Raw genomic sequence first — 20,741 nt, forward strand, 5'->3', positions numbered from 1 at the left:
AGCTCTTTTGGGGCAGCAGGAGCCACCCTTACAGGTGCTGCAGCATAGGGGTCCCACCTGTTTCTCCAGCTGCTGGTCACGGGGATTTGCCGGAGACCGAAGAGGGCCCGGGTCCCCAAATCCATCCACCAGTGAGTGCTGAGCCCAAGACACAGGAAGAGTCGAGACACAGGAAACTTGCGGAGTGCTGTCTGGAAGCAGGGTCCGTGGTGCTGTGGGTAGTCACACCAAGGTGGTAGGGACGGGGTTGGGATGAACCTGGAGCGTGTTCAGGCAGGGGATAGATAGGGGTGCTGTGGGTGTGAAAGGGAGGCTGGGACATGGGGCGTTGACAGCGATTCAACCCTTTCCAGAGCTTGGCGGGGAGGACAGGGCAGGAAGAGAGCAGCAGCCCAAGGATGGAGCAGCGTCATTCCTATATGTACCTTTTATTTAATGTTTATTTTAAAAAATATTTTTTTAATGGACTTTCTTTTTATTTATCTATTTTTGGCCGCACTGCATGGCATGTGGGATCTCAGTTCCCTGACCAGGGATCGAACCCATGCCCCCTGCAGTGGAAGCATGGAGTCTTAACCACTGGACCGCCAGGGAAGTGAAGTACCCTTATGTGTACCTTTTAATGTATTTTTTTCCCAAATAGACTTTAAGTATTTCAGGAGCATGGTTCATTTCCTCCAAAGCTGGCTGATCACAAGATCACTTAAGAGGTTGTTTGTTTGTTTTATAAATACATTTTACTGGCTCCTGCCTCGGCCCTTATTCCCCCCAGATCTGGCTTAATGATTCTACCAGCGATCACTGGATACTGAACCGTTTCCTATGGCTCAACTTACTTCATATGAATATACTCGTCTAGTTTTAAAAACAAGATTACATTAAAGGAAGTTCGGGAAAGAGAGAAATCAGGGGATGACCCCAGTGCCTCAAGGTTCGAGCAGTTAGTATGCCTGCGATCGTTAGGCTAATGACACAGTTCTCTTCTCTGTTTATTGAATTATTGAACTACTTGCTGTCGTTACAAGAAGTAAAGGGATGAGACGGCACTTTGCTTCTCGATGAGCCACCCCTCCCGGCTTGCTTTTGAGCCGGAGTGGCTGAATGGAGGCTCTGGAGTCTCCCATCTGGGGTCACAGTTCACCTCTGCCAGCTGAGGCCACGTTATGGCCCACCTTCCAGAGTTCTGCCCAGGGCCTTGCAGGGCTGCAGCCCAGGTGCTGGGACGTCGCTCACCTCCCGCAGGCCAGGCCCTCTGCCCCGTGCTCTCTAAGTAACGTGAGCAGCTTACTCAACTTCCCTGTCCCTCCGCTCCTTTAACGGAAGACTCAGGCCACCATGGCTCCTACTGCAGGGGTCTGGTGTGAGGATTGAGCCGGATCATCCAAGGAAGATGCATAGATTAGTCCTGGACACTTAGGAAGTACTTGATGAATATTCATTATTTTTGCCATTCTTCCCATCTTCAGAGTCTGTGAATTACACTTGAGTTTGTTGTTCCTTTCTTTGGCCAGGGCTAGCCTAAGGCTGGGGGCCCCTTGTCGGCATTCATTCAGGAGGGCTGGGATGTACCAGTCGCCATGGTGACTGGAGGGATGGATGGGATAGCTGTGTGTGACAAGGACTGTGGTGGAGGGTAGGGGTCCTAAGCTGGGTGTGTTCATTCGCAGAGTCCCATGGCTGGGCCCCTGGGAGGAAGAGTGGCCCAGTCCTCGAGATGGCCGAGACCTTGCTTTCTAGAGGCATGTGTGACGTTTGGTCTCTCCTGTGCTTATTGAGCGCCTTCTGTGTGCCAGTCCTCCTGCTTAATTAATGCTTTGGGGGACACAGAGAAGAGAATATGAATGGTAATTGGTCATATCTGACTAGCACCTGGTAGACTACATCGTATTGAATGCTCACAGAAATGCGGTGAGGTGCATTATTATCATCGGTTTGTAGATGAGAAAACCAGGCACAAATTGTTCTAGGGGCTTCCCTGGTGGCGCAGTGGTTAGGAGTCTGCCTGCCAATGCAGGGGACACAGGTTCGAACCCTGGTCCGGGAAGATCCCACATGCCATGGAGCAACTAAGCCCGTGCACCACAACTACTGAGCCCGTGTGCTGCAACTACTGAAGCCCACGTGCCTAGAGCCCGTGCTCCACAACACGAGAAGCCACCGCAATGAGAAGCCCGTGCACTGCAACGAAGAGTAGCCCCCGCTTTCCGCCACTAGAGAAAGCCCGCACGCAGCAACGAAGACCCAACGCAGCCAAAAGTAAATGATAAATAAATAAATTTATATAAGAAAAAATGTTCTAGATAGTTCCAGCTCTTAGGAAAATGCTTCCTTGCTTTGTGGGAGAAGCAGTATATTTGTGCAAGGCGAGTAGTTAGCCCTGGAAGCATGTGCTTTAGAGGCATCTTAATACTTCACAAAGGGATTTATGTGGGAGTTTTCCTTATGAAGGAATGTAACTTTGTCTACCTGCTGGTCTTTTGCAGCGTGTTCGTGTAGCAGGCATCTTCGGAGTAGTTCCCATATTGACTCATTTACACCTCACTAGAACTCTGTGGCTTAGTACTAGTATTAACCCCATTTTACAGATGAGGAATCTCAAGTCCACGGAGGCTGAATATCTTGCCCACAGTCACATGATGAGGAGGTGGCAGAACTGGTCAGGAGCTCAAGCACTGCCTCTCCTATGTGTCCCTCTCATATCCCCAGGCACAGGTGCTTTCTCTTCCCTTTCTGCCTTTTTTTCAGAACAAAACTGTCAGGCTGGGCTCCCCAGAGGCTCTTATCTCTCTACCAACAAAAGCCATTCCCTGCTGACTAGGTCACCTGGCATTTCGCTGAGTAGACGCCAGCCCCGAAACTCCATAGATAAGCCAGCTGGTGGTTTGTGTTGTTATCTCCCTGATGGTTTGCTTTTAATTCAAGTCCATTAATTTATCTAAGATGGAAATGGGCGAGGCCAGCGCGTGTTCGCACACACAGTTAAGTGCAGGGCCTGGAGAATGAGGCGGTGCTGATTCTGGAAGGGGAGGCTGGGGATGGGCATTTCTGGCAGTTTCGAGGCCCCAGGGAGCGCCGGTGGTGTGTGTACGGACTGCAGGAGATTCTAGACCTGCCCCTACAAGGGTCTGTCTGTGAGGCTTCGGAGAGGCAGGGGGAGGGCCCGAGGGGGGACCCAGCAGGGCTGACCACCCCCGCATCTTTCTCCTGCTTTACCTGCTTCTCCCCCCAGCAGACCTGGAACGTTGTTCTTGTTCAGCCACCTCAATTCCAGAACCGGGACTGCGGTGGTGATTTTCTAGCATCTCTATGTGTTCTGAATACGAAGGGCCCCATGCAAATTGATCAGAAACATTAACCGCTGGCTTTTTAAAAATCTGGGGTCTTGGATTATGTCAGGGCTGACTTCCTAGGTGTGATGTTGTACTCAGGTTAGCAAGACATCACCCCTGGCTGGGGGGGTGTCACTGGGTGGAGGGTCTGAGCATCTGTCTGTATCGTTTCTTACAATTGCATGTGAATCTACAATTACTATAAGAAGTTTAAAAAATAGGGTCTTTTAAATACTACAGACTCCAAAGAGGTCCTAGATTTGAATTTTTCAGGAGCAGCATATTTACGTGGTGTTAACACTTTGCCGAAGTGCTGATACATGCGATAGTGGATGAACCTTGAAAACACTATGCTAAGTGAAAGAAGCCAGACACAAAAGACCACATATTGTATGATTCTTTTTATATGAAATATCCAGAGTAGGCAAATCTGTAGAGACGGATAGCCAATTAGCGGTTGCTTTGGGCTGGGAGTAGCAGAGATGGGAGGGTGTGGGGAGGGGCAGTTCATGGCTATGGGGTTTCTCTTTTGGGTGATGTTCTACCGTTAGACTGTGGTGATGGCTGCGTAACTCTGTGACAAGACTAAAAATTGAACAGTTTAAATGAGTGAATTGGCTGGTATGTGAATTATATCTCAGTAAAGCTGTTAAAAAAAGTAGGTCCTTTGACAGTTTTAAGAGAAGTAATAACAGTCCTTTGGAAAGAGCTGGTGTCTTCTAAATACAAGCACCTCCGGACGCTGGTTGGAACCCCTCAATTCAGGCCGCTGTCCTGGGACATCTTCTTGGCTGTCTCATAAACCAGGTTCACAGGCCTCCTCCTGAAACCACAGTGGTGTTTCCAATAGCTCATCCCGAGGGAACGAAGCCGCAGCGTGTACCAGATGTTTTGGAAGGTGCTTTCACACGCTTTCTTTTTTTTCTTTCTTTTTTTTTTTTTTGCGGTACGCGGGCCTCTCACTGTTGTGGCCTCTCCCGTTGCGGAGCATAGGCTCGGGACGCACAGGCTCAGTGGCCATGGCTCATGGGCCCAGCCGCTCCGTGGCATGTGGGATCTTCCCGTACCGGGGCACGAACCCGCGTCCCCTGCATCGGCAGGTGGACTCTCAACCACTGCGCCGCCAGGGAAGCCCATCACACGCTTTCTTGAACTTCTTACAGCCCTGCACTCAACGGTAGTTGTTTCATGCCCACGTTTTATATGTGAAGAGAGGGGGGTCCCCAGGAATATACACAGCAGGCGGGGTAGGCAGCAGGAGTCCGAATCAGAACTTGGGGTTCACCAACCCCAAAGGCCATCCTTTCCTGGTCCGATGCCAGGCTGGGTTGATGAGCTGTCCGTCGATGTCTTACAAGAGCGGAGAGAAGTCAACTGTCAGGCAGAAGCCAGGCTCTCGCAGGGACAGATGGCTTAGGAAAGTCACCAGGGGAAAGGCCTGTGAGTTCCATGCAAGTCATTTCCAGGCTCTGTCCTCGGAGGAGAATCTCTCCTCCCTCCGGAAATGAGTCTGACACTCTGCCCTGTTCCCTGGAGCCGCTCTTCCCAGGAGAGCTTCTATTTAAAGAGAACTGTGGGAAAACACGTGGAGGCTTTTCGTGGACACGTTTCTGAGCGTCATTAGCTCTTGGAGGAAATGTGTTTATTTCCCTGAAGCCCTCAGCTTTGCCTGTGTCCTGAGTTTTCAAGGGTTCATAACTCTGCGAGCTGCTTTTGGATATGGAGAGAACCAGATAGTTTTGGTCAGTGATGATGCTGTTGTGTAGTAAACAGGACCCTGATGGTAAAGTGGGCAGGAGTCAATGGCGGTTTGGCAGAAGAAATCAGTGGGAAAAGATTTTTCCTCAGGTAGTGATGCTCAGAGTGGAAGCTCCGAGGGAGCTTATTAAAAGTTCAGATTCTCAGGTCCCAGCCCAGACCTACAGAATCCGAAAGTCTGGGGGTGATGTCCAGGAACCTGGGGTGTTTTTTTTTTTTTTTTTTTTTTTGTGGTACGCGGGCCTCTCACTGTTGTGGCCTCTCCCATTGCGGAGCACAGGCTCCGGACATGCAGGCTCAGCGGCCATGGCTCATGGGCCCAGCCGCTCCGCGGCATGTGGGATCCTCCCAGACCGGGGCACGAACCCGTGTCCCCTGCATCGGCAGGCAAACTCTCAACCACTGCGCCACCAGGGAAGCCCAGAGCCTGGGTTTTAATAAGCTCTCAAGATAATTTTTATACACCCTGAACTTCAAGGAGCATAGCACCCGATGATCTTACCTATGCTTGGAGTTGAGCAGGAAAATCTGATTGTGTTCCCAGGAGGGCATGTCCTGATCTTACAGGGTGGCGTGGGAGCTGGAAGGGAGCATTCATTCATTTGTTGAAAATAGGTATTGAGCACTTCCTATGTCTAGGCACCTACCCCCTGCTCTGAGGGAGTTTACATCCCAGCGACAGGGGATGGGAGGGGGAGAGTCAGAGAGCAAGTATGGAAACGATGCAGAAACGACTGCACATGGGGGTGCGACCCTGGGATGGTGACATTTAACCCAATCAGAAGGAAGAAGGATGTGACCCTGGATGGTAACATTTCACCCAATCAGAGGGAGAAAAACGAGATGCCCAAGGAAGGAGCAAGGTGAATGGATTTCCAAAGAAAGAGCACTGCTTGTGCAAAGGCCTGGAGGTCGAGGAGTCGGGCGGGTCAAAGAGTGAAGCAAGGCCGGGGTGGCCTGAAGGTGGTGAGCAGGGGGTAGGTGGCAGAGATTATGTTGGAGAGATGAGCAGGGACCGGTCTTCAGGACCAAGAAAAGGAGTTAGAATTTCACTCTAGAGATGGTGGACAGCTACCAAAGGCTTTTTGGAGGAGGGCAGGTGATGAAGCCAGGGGCGTGACTAGGGAGATACTGCCCAAACTGTGATTGCTACAGAGTCAGGTTTTCGTCCTTTTTTTCTTCTTCTTTTTCTTTTTCTTTTTTCTTTTTGCCAGGGGCAGGGGGACACAATCTAAGAAGAAAACTTGAAATCACTTTGTCAGAGTTTCTCTGTTAGTATTTTACAGATGGAGCAGACTTGTATTAGAAGTGTATATCCTCATTGGTTTTGTTAGGTAACATTATATGTTATATGTATTACAATACCAGCAATGTATTTACCCATTTAATTACATATACTACTACTTATAAAAAGTAAATTTTGTCAAAAGAAAATTCAGCCTAGATGTCCGTATTTTCAAGCATATGAAGCCAAGCTCAGTTGATTACAGTTGAGCAGCGTCTGCAAGATTTGATCCACTTCAGAAATCTGAGCTCACTAGCATTGCCTGGGCTGGCATTTTCTTAGCTGAGAACTGCTTACCTGGGTGTAGAAAATCTAATATTTAGAGGAATGATTCATTGCTTTAGGCATCAAGAGTCCTGGGTTTTGTCTTCTTGGTTGCGTAAGTTTGATTCAACCTTGGACACGTCCTTTCAGTTTGTATTTCAGTGTCTCTGTGCAGGAGATGAGTCATAATCATCAAGGTAACTGGGCGAGAGCTCTTCAGGACCTAGGAGAGACAACACGTGCAAAGGCCCTGTGGCAGAAGGGAGGAGGCTGAAAGAGGGCCTGTGTGTTTGGAGATCAGAGTGCAAGGGGTAGACGGTCCAGGATGATTTGTAGAGGTAGGCAGGGACCAAGCCAAGATCTTGAAGACCTTGGTGGGAGCTTTAATTTTTATCTGAAGAGTAAGGGGAAGCCGTTGGAGGATTTAAATCGGGGCGTGACATGAGGTTGACATGCCGTCTCATTGAGTCCTCATAACAAATGTATGGGGTACGTCATATCCCTATTTTCAACCGGCACAGAAACTCAGGGTAGTGGAGATTAAGTAGCTCACCTTGCTGGTGGGGGGTGGGGGCAAGAAACAGACTCAGGTGAGCCTGACTCCAGGGGCCTCTGTCCTCTGTATCAGCCTACCTCAGTAATAATATAACAATAACCGCAGTTTTCAAATGCTTTGAACTTGTAGGATGAAAGATCTCCCTTAAATTACAAAGTGGTATTATGCCACAGAAATCTGAGTGGTGATGAGAGAGTGGATATGCTGGGGAACTTCTAAAAGGCCCCGTCTGCGTGGCTCCGGTCCAGCATCCTCAAGTTCCTTGCCGTCTGGTAGGGGGCGTCTCACAAGCCAGCTATCAACACAAGGAAGGGCTTGCCGGCTCTGGCCCGCCATCTGACACTGCCATTGTCCGTAAGGACTCATTGTCCTTGAAATGTGCCCGAGCTCTGTGCTTTCAGAGGTTTTGAGCTGGGAAATCAGATCAGGGCAGGTCATGCGTGGTTTCACTGGAAGAGTCGTGCCGTGCCAAGTTTCTGCTTTCTCCTTCTTGGGTAGTCGGCTGGCTTAAGTGGATTCTTAGAATCTGGTTGTAAAGATCACCATCTCAATTTTGAACCCAAGAAGCCCTGGTTCAGGGTCGAAATGGGGAAACAGCTGCTGGCCCGCAACCCTTGAAGCTCCTGTTGGTGACGACGCATGTCTGTTCCTTTCTAGTTGACCATGTGGTTCCCGAGCCTGGGACCAGCCTGCTGGCTGCCTTTGACCAGTGGAGGGAATGGGCCGACAGCAAGTCCTGCTGCGACTACTCTCTGCACGTGGACATCACCGAGTGGCACAAGGGCATCCAGGAGGAGATGGAGGCCCTGGTGAAGGACCACGGTAGGTTGTCCTGCCCCAGCGCCTTCTGGGGATATTTCCTTCTCAGCCCACGAGCTGGCTGAGCTCTGAAGGAGAGCTCTGGGAAGAGTGCTGATTGGTGCCTTCCGCACCCCTGTGCCTGCCAGGAGGGAGGGCTTAGGCTGCAGCTCGTGCTGATTGCAGGTGGCCAGACAGCTAGTCACAGCTTACTGGTGTGAGCGAACTGTGTGCGCCAGCCAGGCTGGAGAGTGATTTGCCCTCAAAGGGTAACATGGATATCCCAGGGAGGATTCTGGGCAGTCTTAGGAGAGAGCCCAGGACCCTGAGTACAGGACTTGAGCAGTCTCTTCCTGCAAACCCAGAAGAATCAGGGTAGATTTGAGGGTGATGAGGCTCTGGGACCACCTGCGGGGTCTGTCTTTGTCCATAGGACCATGTTGGGGAGGAAGATTCTAAGGATGGGGTTCTGAAAGATTCCCAGGGAGGCTGGAGGAAATCTTAACTACCTCAAGGTGCCTCTGGGACTTTCTTGTCCACAGGAACCTTGGGGGTTTGGGTGGTGTTACCAGACCGCATCATCTTTGGGCGTCTCCTTGACCTTGGCTATAGACTGGAGGTCACGTGGGGTCACCTGTTGACCTCTTTGGATCCTAATCGTCAAGGAAGCATCTATGCTTTAGGGTTCTGGGACTGCTAGGCTCAGAAATGCCATGAGCTATGAGTAAAATCTAGGCGTGGATCTGGTAGCTATCCATAGATTTGGTAGAAAAAGCCTAGCATAAAAATCTGGAGTCTTGGGTACATCTCTCTGCTCTTCCAGAAGCTAGCTGTATGACCTTGGGCAAATCACTTAAATTTTATGAGTCTCAATGAGGAAAAAAAATCTCACATGAGGGTATTGGGTTAGATACCTTAAGATTCATCGCAGCATGAAGGTCCCATGTGAATGCAACTAGGTAACCCTTGACCTTTCTCACTTTTGAGAGTACCGAGACTCAAATGGATTCAAGACTTATAATAAATTTACTCCACATCAGCCTGGAGGGTTCCCATAGCAACTGTTGCCTAGCAGGGGACAAGGGCAGGGATGTCCTGAGGCATTGAACCCAGGCAGCTTCCAGCACCCCCGACAACTTGAATTAAGCTCCAAGGCTAGCAGGTTGTCAGAACAGTTGTTTACCATTGTGATGAATGTTAAGCAGGGATGTTTGGTCTGGTGCCTCTGGAAGCAAGAACTCTAAAATGCCAGGGTGAGAACTGTGACGTTTGCTTGTCACACTCACAGCCCTTTTCTTGTTAAAAACGTTTCTTAAAAATCAGCCTGGAAGGCAATCGGTTTACCAGAGAAACGACATTTATTATAGATCTTCATCTGCAGGGTCTTCTAATTCATCTTCTTGTTAAAGTCACAATGGTTAGGAGCAACTTTTATTTTTAACTTTTCACTTTTAATTGTGGTAAAATACAACATAGTGTACACTTTACCATCTTCATCATTTTTAAGTGTGCAGTTCAGTGACATGAAGGACATTTACATTGTTGTGCAGCCATCACCACCATCCATCTGCAGACCTTTTTTCTTTTTTTTTTTTTTTTTTTGCGGTACGCGGGCCTCTCACTGTTGTGGCCTCTCCCGCTGTGGAGCACAGGCTCTGGACGCGCAGGCTCAGTGGCCATGGCTCACGGGCCCAGCCGCTCCGCGGCATGTGGGATCCTCCCGGACCGGGGCACGAACCCGTGTCCCCTGCATCGGCAGGCGGACTCTCAACCACTGCACCACCAGGGAAGCCCTGTAGACCTTTCTTCATCGTTCCAAAATGAAACTCTGTCCCCATTAAACAATAACTTCCCCTTCTCCCTCCTCCCAGCCCCTGGCAACCCCCATTCTCCTTTCTGTGTCTATGAATTTGGCCTATAGGTGGACTCCTACAGTATTTGCCCTTTTGTGACTGACATATTCCCCTTAGAAGAATGTCCTCGAGGCTCATCTCCATATTGTAGCCTGTGTCAGAATTCCCTTCCTTTTTAAGGCTGGATAATATCCCATTGTGTGGCTGGACCCCATTTTGTTTATCCATTCATCCACAGACACATTTTGCTTCCACCTTTTGGCTATTGTGAGTAATGCTGCTGTGAACATGGGTGTATAAACACGGACAACTTAAAAGTTTGATATAGTTTTAACTTTAGAGAAAATTGTAAAAATACTAAACAGAATCCTTAGGCACCCTGTTGCCAGATTCGCCAGTTGTTCGTATTTTACCACATTCGCTTTATCATTCTCCCTCTGTCTCCATCTCTGTCTCTCTTTGTCTCTCCCTCTTTCTCTGACTTTCTGTCTCTCTGCATACATATGCATAATATTATTACTTCCTTATTCCCTTCCAGATTATTGGTTTATCTATTGATCACGTCTCCACCTCTCTGTTTTGTCTGTCCACTAGGGGTAAACTCCTTCCTCGTGTACATGGCTTTCAAAGATCGCTTCCAGCTAACGGATTCCCAGGTAAGAAAAGCCTGATCACTGGCATTCGGTATGTTCGAACCACTGCTGTTGTCTTGAAAGCTGCCTCCAGTGAGTGCTCACGGGAAATGGCTGGTGGATGAAGCCCCTGATGTAACTCCCTTTAGGGACGGTACAAGCCCAGTGCCCTGGTCCCCCAGGACAGGTGATCCACCAAGCTCTGGAATCAGCCACCTGCCATGGGCCAGTGTGACGGAGAGGTGTTCCCCGACCCTCTTCAGCAAACCTGGTGCAGAGAAGGTGTCACCAAGAGCTTCTCCTAATTCAAGCCCTTTTAGGTTACGCTGCCTCTGTTAATTATCTGTTAATTACCTCTGCCACTTGTGGCCAGAAACACTGCCCTCGGGCGTGTCAGAAAAGCCGGCCTTAATAGAAGCAGCCAGGGGTCCCTGTGGCTGTCAGGGAGGTGCTGTACTTATGACCAGGAAGACAGAGGTCCCCGTCTCTGATCCCACCCCCTCCCTCTCTCAGATCTATGAAGTCCTGAGCGTGATCCGGGACATTGGAGCGATTGCTCAAGTCCACGCGGAAAACGGCGACATCATTGCAGAGGTATGTGCTTTCTCTTCATCACCTCCACGTGACCCACGGGGTGAGAGGCAGGCTCGAGAGGGGAGCAGCTTTCATAGCTCAGCTCCGGTGGGGAAAAGCGGAGTGACCCAGTGGGACTGTGCAAAGAGCCTCACTGACAGTGCGGATGTTGGGGGTGCACGTGCCGCTCGGCATCTTCTGTAGGACATGTAGCCTTTCCACAGAGAAGTCCTTCCTCTCAGCACTGTGATGTGGCTGCCCGTGGATGTCCACGTATAGATATTTTACACTGTAGCCCAGGGCTGGGGACACATTGGCTTTCGGCATCCCAGGGGACAGCTGCACATATTTGGGAGGCTGTAACTGATCTGTCATAGCTCCGGCAGCACTGGAAGCAGGGTACCGTGCCCTCTCTTCGTGGGGTCTTGGATGAGGGCTGAGTGGTCAGCGTGCCTTTTTTTTTTTTCTTTTTTTTGCGGTACGCGGGCCTCTCACTGTTGTGGCCTCTCGTGTTGCGGAGCACAGGCGCTGGACGCGCAGGCTCAGTGGCCATGGCTCACGGGCCCAGCCGCTCTGCGGCACGTGGGATCTTCCCGGACCGGGGCACGAACCGTGTCCCCTGCATCGGCAGGCGGACTCTCAACCACTGCGCCACCAGGGAAGCCCCAGCATGCCATTTTGCTGTCTTGCCCGAGTAATTTTTACCCACGTCTCAGCAGTCAGAGCCATCTGGGGTCCAGCTCTCCCTGAAAGCCTGCTTTTCTTTAAACATTGCAGGAGCAGCAGAGGATCCTGGATCTGGGCATCACGGGCCCTGAGGGACATGTGCTGAGCCGGCCCGAGGAGGTGAGCGTCTGTTGAATGGAATGCATGAATCCGTGTTCTGGGGCGGGCGCCACCAGAGCCACAGAGAACCCACTTCCTGCCTGTTGAGAATTGGGCTTCTCGGGTGCTGATTTTGGTCCCTCTGAGAAGTCACATCACCCACTGAGAAGTGTCTACACAGGCAAAGTAAAGGGTTAGACTGTGCTGTGGGGTAAAGCAGTATGGCTTGTTTAGCCTAAAGACTCCTGTTTCTGTCTCTAATTCTTCAAGCCCTTTCTTGGGTAGACAGACACAAACAGCTTTTTATTAGCATCCAGCAGTTGGGGTTTTGTGGTTCATAAGTCAGGGCCTCCAAAATCTTACCATAAAAGCTCTTCTAAGTGTCTAGAAAGCAGAAGGGGGACTGTAAGTTTTTCCGTGATAAGTCTGCACAGGGTATAACATAATCAGCAGAGTGTGGTAGACAGAATCTTTCAAAATCGAGGAGGGAAAATTCAGAGCAGGGTTCTTGCTGGCCTCGGGGTTGAGAGTCACTGTCCTGGGTGGCGAGACTTATGAGTGAGAAGTGGGTGCTCACATCTTATGTGATAGAGAACCTGTTTTTCTAAATTAGAATCTGTGGCCTCTGAATGCTTTGCAGGAGTTGGCTCTTTAATGAAAGGCTCAAGGTCAGGCGTTGGAGGACTTGACAGCTCTGAGTGGAGGATGCTGGGGGTCTCATGGAAATGAATAGATTTTTGTCCTTCCAGGAAAAGAGACAGGCAGAGAGGGCAGATAAAATCATCACGGGAGTGGCCGGTAGCTTAAAATTAGGATTTTTCCTCCTGGAAACAGGTGGAGGGAGATGCTGGGTGAGAGGGGTATGGATGGGACCAGAGCCCCCAAATCGCAGAACTTTAGGGCCAGGACGTCCCCTCTGAGTCTGGGAAGGGGTCACGTTAGGACCCATGGACTCTGCTCCTGCCAGCAGAAAGTGGATTCTGACGGTGTGGCATTGAAGGCGCCATCAGTGGGCTGCCTGGGTCGGGTGAGGTGTCTCGTCTCCCCAGCCTTTTCCCTAGGCTTTGGGGGAGGGAGGGTGAGGCTGGAAAGGAGAAAGGATGCAGGAAAGAGGCAGAAAAAAGCAAAGGTAGAAGCCACTTAGAATGCCTTGCACACACTGAGGGCTTACAGTTCCTTTTTCTGCCCTTTTACTGCGTGTGAGCACGTAGACACACACACAGATACACAGAGTCACAGACACAGACATATGCACAGATACGCACACAGATACACGGAGTCACAGACACAGAGACACACACACAGAGACATGCACGTTACAGGTACACACACACAGACAGACACACAGAGGCACACAGATACACAGTCACAGAGTCACAGACACACAGAGACACACTCAGAGACATGCACGTTACAGATACACACACAGACATACACACAGAGATACACAGAGTCACAGACATGCAGAGACACACACACAGAGACGTGCACGTTACAGGTACACACACACAGAGGCACACAGATACATACACAGAGTCACAGACACAGTCACACACATACACATGCACACCAGGGCACCTTCATTACCATCTGAGGCCCTGGGGTCATTTCTCTCAGATGAAAGGATGGAAGCTGTTACATTTTCACTATTGTGTGGTCCCTCTCCAGGCCCTGGGATGCAGGTCCTTTCACAATCACCAGCCTTCCCGCACGCACGGAAAAGCTGAACCGGAGCTGGCGCGAAGGTGCAGGAGGCTGAAGTGACCTCTTTAGGCCCCTGCGTTGTTGGCTGCGGGGAGCCCCAGGCTGTGACCGTGGCTGGTGGACAGTGATTTGGGGATGCAGGTCGCGGGAGAGGCAGACAGTCCCAGTAGCCGACGCTAAAAATATCTGAGGCTGGTTTTATATGCAAGGGTGCACACACACAAGTGCACACATGTACATGCACATGCACACTCACGCACACGTGTACACACAAACGTGTGCACATTCACACACACGCACGTACATGTACACGCACACGTGCAGACACCATCTCACTTGCACAGATGCTCCGAAGATTCCTTTCTGTGCCTTTGTTTCCCCTTCAAGGCCGGCCTCGGTGATCATTTTAAGCGCATCTCCCTGGATAAAGCTGTGGGCGTGGGAAGGGGGGCGCAGGCATGACGGTGCCCAGACCCATCCTCCTCGGAGGTGGTTGGCCCTGCGTTCAGCCTTGAAACAGTTTTGGGATCAGGCCTTGGAGCTGCAAGGTCTCCAGGACGGGCAGAGGGGTGCCTCTCCCTCCTTTTCCTTGTAAAAGCCCCGCTGGGAGCGAGCATTTCCTGAGTACCCAGAGGTGCCAGACACTGCGTAACAGCCCACATTTCAGCTTCAGAGCGTCCTGTGAGGGCAACGCAACACAGCCTCCAGGGGGCGCCATTCAGTGCATTGCACCGCTGGATCCAGGGGACCCATTCCATTCTGCTGCCTGTGTGTGGTGCTGCCCGGAGGTGTCCTGCGGTGAAGTGTGTCTCGTGTAAAGAAATCACGGGGGTGTGAAGTTTAGCCTCAGAGAGCTAGAAAGTGCAAGCAGTATCCTGCCTGCCCTCCCGACCCCCTCAGTGTGTACACACACACACCCCGGAGCCCAGGCTCAGTGGGAAGCCAGCGGGCCTGTGTAACCAGGTGGTGACACCTGGGGCTGGGCTTCATGGGAAAGTGGACTCTCACCTCATCCGGTGGCTGGGCTGGATCAGCTGGGAAGAGGAAGAGGCTATTGTCCTCTGAGAAAAGCAAACGGCCCTCTTCCTGATACCCGGGGCTCCTCGTGAGAGCCGCGCGCTTGTTTCCACTTCAGAGCCTTCCTGGGGGCTTGCTTCCGTCTCTCCCACCGTCTGCTTTGCATCCCCAGGCCCCTGCAAACCCCAAATAGAAAGCAAGCCTGCCCTGGGTTTACTGAACAGGCCAAAGCTATCAGAGGAGAGGGGTCCTGGTTGCTACTTTGACCACAAACGTCAAACGTGCTTTTCCACATTGAGGCCCGGGAGACTTCTCTTGTAGCCGCTGTTGCACTGCGAACCTCAGAATCCCCAGTCGTAGATTGGGAAGGCTCCTTTAGGGGCTGGCAGAGCAGCAACGCTCCAACACGGGGAGCTTCTGGCTCCTTGGGAGGGTCCTGTGGTCTCACGAGAGGCTGCTTTGGGGACTTTCTCTTCCGTCTGCTTTCCACTGTCACCTGCCTCTCGGCTGATTCAGAGGCACCGACTCTAGGCCAGGCACAGCATGCAGTGCTTCCCCTGAGCAGGTGCGCTTCTAGGTCAGCCCTGTGAGCTGCCAGGCGCCAGCCGCCCCCTTCTCCCTTGGCTGCTGGGGGTGGTTTTTTAGTTCATCGCCAGGGATCTGTGAACAGTGTGTTAAACCCTCTGTAAGAGATAAAGAGGCTAAAACATGGACGCATTCTGAGGGAACTGAGCCTTAGAGTCCGGTGAGGAGATGTTGCCAATGCACAAGAAACAGTTAAGAACATACAAAAGTGTAATTCCTTCCTGGTTTTATGATCCATCGCCAGCATCATGATGGTTAACTTGTGCTTGAACCACACCAGACCTGTTCTTCTTTCTGCTGCCCTTTCCAACCCAACCGTGTGAGACTGCCAGTCGGCTTTCCCCCAGTTTTCAGCTGAGAAGATTGAAAGGGAGACGATAGGGGATGTGGAAATCTAGAAACCTCCTGTCCGTCAGTGGTACCCAAGCACGTGTTATGATGGAGGCCTGTGGGGACATCGAAGTGGATGTGAGAAAGTGGTCCCTTCTGAGAGGGATTCCAGACAAGCTGGGGAGGAAGGGGGAAATGCGAAGTAAGTAGGGGCGTGGCATGTGATGGAGTTCTGAGCCGGTTACAGCTGTAAGACAGGTGTCTGGGGAGTTCCCTCGTGGGCTAGTGGTTAGGATTCCTGGCTTTCACTGCTGTGGCCTGGGTTCAGTCCCTGGTCGGGGAAGTGAGATCCCACAAGCTGTGTGGTGTGGCACAAAACAAACAGACAAACAGAACACACACACACACACACACACACACACACACACACACACACACACACACAAAGACAGAATTCTTGATGGAGGAGGGAACCTCCTAACTGGGCCTTGAGCCGTGGGATGACTGGGGTATGCAGACAGCTGGGGACCTGGGCCGCAAGGGGAGTGTCGTGTACTGACACTTCTGTGTGTGCCTGTATAGGTTGCTTTGCTCCCTGGACCTTGGGGTGGCCCATCTCTAAAATCAGAAACCAGGGCTTAGGTGACCCCCTAAATCCCTGACAGCTCTGTAAGGAGACAAATACAAAATTTTGTGTTTAAACTGTAATACCGTCGTCATAATATTGAAGCCAGAGTTCACTGTGTGTGAGACAGTTTATGTTTAATGTCGGAGGCATAGACATGTGCACCAGAACGGTACACGTGGGTCCTCCCATGGTTCTGGGTGAAACGTGGAGACGTGGGGTTTACATGACCTTCTCTCTCCGCGAGGTGACCTTAGAGCCTCTGCCCTCACTGCAAGCCTGTTGCCCGACTAGGGGGTGGGGAGGGCTCAGAGCTCACCTTCCAGCGGATGTGAGCCAATCCAGACAGGGCCCTGGGACCCAGATTCTCCCAGCAAACCAGTCTTCACTGAAGCCAGTGCTCCAGGGTAGGGCCCCCTAGAACTGGCAGTTCTGCTCCATTTACTCCCCAATCAGCATGACTGTGCATTCTGGTTCACCCGGGGCAGTCCTGGTCCAAACCCGTCGTCCCGTGAACTTATGAATAGCGCCTCTGTTGGCTTCCAGAAGAGTCTGGGTTGGGACAGTGAATTTGGGCAGTGACCTGCACCCCTGGAAGCCATGCAGATTCTAGTGGCGTCCTGTTTGCATTTCACCCTGTGGACTTTTATGGTGACCGCGGGGATGCAAGACGTCCCTCCTCTGGGCTGCCTGGGCTAGAGGCCCTTGTGTTGCCAACTGGAGCCCAGGAGAGGGGAGGGCGATTGTTCAGCTATGCCAGGAATTAAAAACACTTGGATGTTTAATGAGCTTTTTCAAGAGCTGTTTGGTTCGCCTTTGGGTCTAGAGACGTCTCTCTTCACATAGTTGAAGCCCAAGAGACCAAATGTGAAGGATGTCCTCGTATATTAAATTAGATCACCCCTTAGCGCAGTTGCGGAGCTTCAGCTCTTGGCCGAGCTGCCGTAGAGACTGGTTAGCTAAGATGATTCAGTCCAGAGCTTGGTCATTTCTTATGAAAAGTAGCAGCTCTTTATGGAACAGCCTAGCTTTAGCCATTAACCCAAAATGAAGTCACTTATTTGCTCAGTAAACATTTTTGAGCACCTGCTGGGTACCAGGTGCTACCCCGGGAGAACTGCCCGGAGGATGCAAAAAACCAAGGAAGACCCAGTCCCTTGCCTGGAAGAGTTGAAGCCAGCCTTTTTGCCAGGATTCGGGGGAGAGCAAAAGGCTTTCTGAGGTCCTCTGTTACATCGTCTCACTTGCCCCTTCAGCTGCTCATGCCAAGCACACACTGCTGATTCCCCTGTACGATATAACAGTCTAAGAACTAGTCGCACCTGATCAGTAATCCCTTGGGGTTATTTAGCAGTAATCCCTTGGGGTCTTTGGAACATCATTCACTGAAGCATCAGGTTTAAAGAATCAGGTTACTGGTTAGAGCAGCCCTCCCATCTCGTGCTGAAGGGTGTACCAGTCTGTGGCTGGTGATGATCGGTTTGCCTATACAGAGGGGCCTTTGGTTTACACAAATCTGCCTGCTCCGTCCCCAGAGCGCTGTGAGGTCGCATTGTTTCTTGGATGATGCTGGCTTCATTTGTGGGCGTGGGACAAAACTCAAAACTTCATCACTGAATATTTTGACTGGAAACCACGCCCCTGGAGTGAATGCACCAAACTGGGAGCCATTCGTTTCCAAGCATGGTGGTTCTCAAACATTAGCAAGTGTAAACATCACCTGGGTTCCATAAGAGACACATTTCTGGGTCCCACCCCCAGGGTTCCTGATCCTGTGGGTCTGGGGAAGGGCCCGAGGCACCTGAGCATCTGCATGTCTTACAGACCCCGGCTGATGCTGACCACGCTTAGAACCGTCCACAAGGGCCAGGAAGGAATTGCCCCATCCTTTCAACCAATCAATATTGAGTGACACCGGGCAAGTCACATCCCCCACCTGCAGTGCCACTCAGGGTAGAGCCCTGAGGACACAGTGGTCTCTGGTTCACCGTGGCCTCTCCCGGTGGGGGGAGGGTAGAGACAGGCTCAGGGGACAGACTGAGTGTGGGGACAGTTCTCACGCTTGGATGCTCTATTGCAGGTCGAGGCTGAAGCCGTGAACCGTTCCATCACCATAGCCAACCAGACCAACTGCCCCCTGTACATCACCAAGGTGATGAGCAAGAGTGCCGCGGAGGTCATCGCCCAGGCCCGGAAAAAGGGTAAGTGCCGCCTGCGGTCTGACTGCGCGCAGGTTCCAGAGGGGAGGGGGAGGGCTGCTTTTCCAGCCCCTCCTGCCAAGTGGGTCGTTCTGCTCTCCTCACGTTCCAGCATTAACCTAATTACAGCTGGGCACGGCAGGGAGCTCCAGTTTCTTGCTGTGTTCCGGGGCCGCGGCCGCATTGGCCTCTATTTAAAGCCGCGCACAGCGCAGGGTGGGTGGACGGGCACACTGGCCTCCTGCCCCCACTCCTGTAGAAAAGTTGGAGTCAATTTGACGCCGCCTAAATGGACCAGGCACATACACAGATGACGTCAGTCCATGCACCACAGAATCCTGGGGAACCTTCGATTGCTAAGCACCGTTCCCCTCCGTGGCTGGTAGTGATTTCCGCCGGGGTGTGTGAGAGAGTCTCATGGGGGCGTAGGATGGGGATTTTGCCCTGGCCGCCCCATGTCCTGTCCTCCTCGTGCTGGAGCGGCTCTCTGTCGATTATAGCGATATATTCTGGGCTGAGGCTGGTCCTCTGTTCCAGCGGGAAGGTTCTTGGAAACTAATTTACTAAGTGCTGCTTCCAGGAGATGTGCTGTGAGCACCTTAATGCATTATGAATGCAGCACAGCCCTACTGAACCTGCCTTTGACTGTGAGTACGGGTAATCACACCACGTGGTCTGTGCTTGGGAGTGTAGCTCCACTTACAGAAAGAAAGCCTGATCCTGTTTAGTGGACTTGGGGTGGATCTTGGCTGGATCAGAACATGAGTATCACAGAAGAGTCCTCCCTCCCTCCCTCCCTCTTTCTTCCTTCCTCCCTCTCTCACCATTTTATTTCCCACCCCGATCGCCTCTTTGCATTTCTCCAGCTCGGTGTCTCCATTTCTCTCTTGACTTTCTTCTAGCTTTCTCCTGGTCTCTGTACCACTTTCTTGGTGTCTCTCTCTCCTTCCCCCTGACCCCTCATTCTTTTTTGATTCCTTTATCTCTCCCCATGTGTCTTTCTTTCTCTGTCAGCAAGGGAGCAGTCTGACCTCTCTGGTTTGTTTCTCGTTCTCTGTGGAATGTGATCCACGTGGATCCGGATTTTTTCACTGGTGGGTGAGTTGGTGCAAGACTTAGAACAAATTGCTCAATGACCACTGAGTCAGCCTGTCCCAGGAGCTGCTAGCCTCTGGATGGACCCAGCAATGAATTCCTAGCCCCAGTTCTTTGTAGCTCCCCTGGGGCCTTTGTCCTTAGGCCCTTCATGAAATGGTTGCTGCGTTACCAGTTTTTTGGAAACCTGCCATCTCCTGGCAGCTAGGAGGAACTGCCTTTTTGAAATGGAACATTCACTTAGAATCAGCTCTGAGGTGTTTCTAGGAGACATGTGGATGATTACTGTCGGTGACCCTCCCTCACCTGGGCCCTTTATCACCCAGGCACACATTTGCAATACGGGAATCAGCCTCAGCACCCAACACTAATCACACAATCGCTGCTTCCACGTAGCGGGGTGGGGTGGACAGCTGGCACGACGTGTGCAAAGGGGATGTTGGGGGCAGCTTATTTTAGTAACCGTACCATACCCAGATGAAAATAAGAGATAGAAAGTTAAGCGGACATTTTAATATAGTTTTAATATAATTACACATTCAATTTAGCAGAATTTAAACACCGAGGCCATGTTTTCCAATTCGGATTCTCACTTGTCTGAATTTCAAGATGGAGGTGTCTCGGTTCTGGGGCAGGCGGCACTGGCCCCGCTCTGGGGCTGCAGAGGGAGCTCTGGGCTCCAGGCCTCCCTGCCGGCAGTGCTGCGGCTCCTTTCTCCTTTCTGTGTCTCAGTTTTCCCAATTGAAAATGCAGAGCTGGAGTCCAGGCCGTCTCAGATCTCTGCGACTCAGCCCCCCAGGATGTCGTTCTGTTGCCTTTATGACTTAGACCCTGTGTGTGTATTGGGGGCCGAACACCAAGAAGGGACCACTTCAGTCTATTCATTTAGAACCTTCGGGGTGTGAGTCCAACTGGGTCTGCTTTGTGGTTCCCAGGGCGGCTCTTGCATTCAGACAGTGGCCCTGTAGCCCTTGAGAGCCTTTGCTTTAGATGAGCTTAGCTGCCAGAAAGGAATTCCTGGTACTCATGAGCAAGAAGGAGAAATCCTCGCCCGCTTGTAGGCGCTTAGGTTCTTTCCACCTTGTTGGAACTTCATAACAACGTTGGGAGGTGGCCGGGGCAGGAATTTCTGTACTTTGTTTTACTTTGCAGCTGAGTAAACTGAAGCTCAGAGCTGGTGAATGGTGGAATGGGGCTTTGATCGTCGGCATCTGACCTCGGGCCATGAAGGTCTGCATTAATGTTTGACTTACCTTCATGCTTTGAGATTATTTTAATATGGGAAATGCTGTGACCATCTCCTTCTTGGTATCT

At 51.3% G+C, this 20,741-nt stretch overlaps 1 protein-coding gene across 2 annotated transcripts in view; it reads left to right on the plus strand.

Moving 5' to 3' along the window:
* The window catches only part of DPYSL2 (dihydropyrimidinase like 2), a 119,248-nt gene that overhangs the window by 78,128 nt on the left and 20,379 nt on the right, over window positions 1-20,741 (plus strand). For both annotated transcript variants that reach the window (XM_060102592.1, XM_060102593.1), the window contains exons 4-8: window positions 7,850-8,014; window positions 10,438-10,499; window positions 10,989-11,069; window positions 11,826-11,894; window positions 18,215-18,335. In XM_060102592.1, coding sequence (XP_059958575.1) covers window positions 7,850-8,014; window positions 10,438-10,499; window positions 10,989-11,069; window positions 11,826-11,894; window positions 18,215-18,335 — 498 coding nt within the window. The remainder of the gene's footprint in view (window positions 1-7,849; window positions 8,015-10,437; window positions 10,500-10,988; window positions 11,070-11,825; window positions 11,895-18,214; window positions 18,336-20,741) is intronic.

The sequence above is a fragment of the Mesoplodon densirostris genome, chromosome 6 (assembly GCF_025265405.1).
Source record: "Mesoplodon densirostris isolate mMesDen1 chromosome 6, mMesDen1 primary haplotype, whole genome shotgun sequence".
NCBI classification, from domain to species: Eukaryota; Metazoa; Chordata; class Mammalia; order Artiodactyla; family Ziphiidae; genus Mesoplodon; species Mesoplodon densirostris.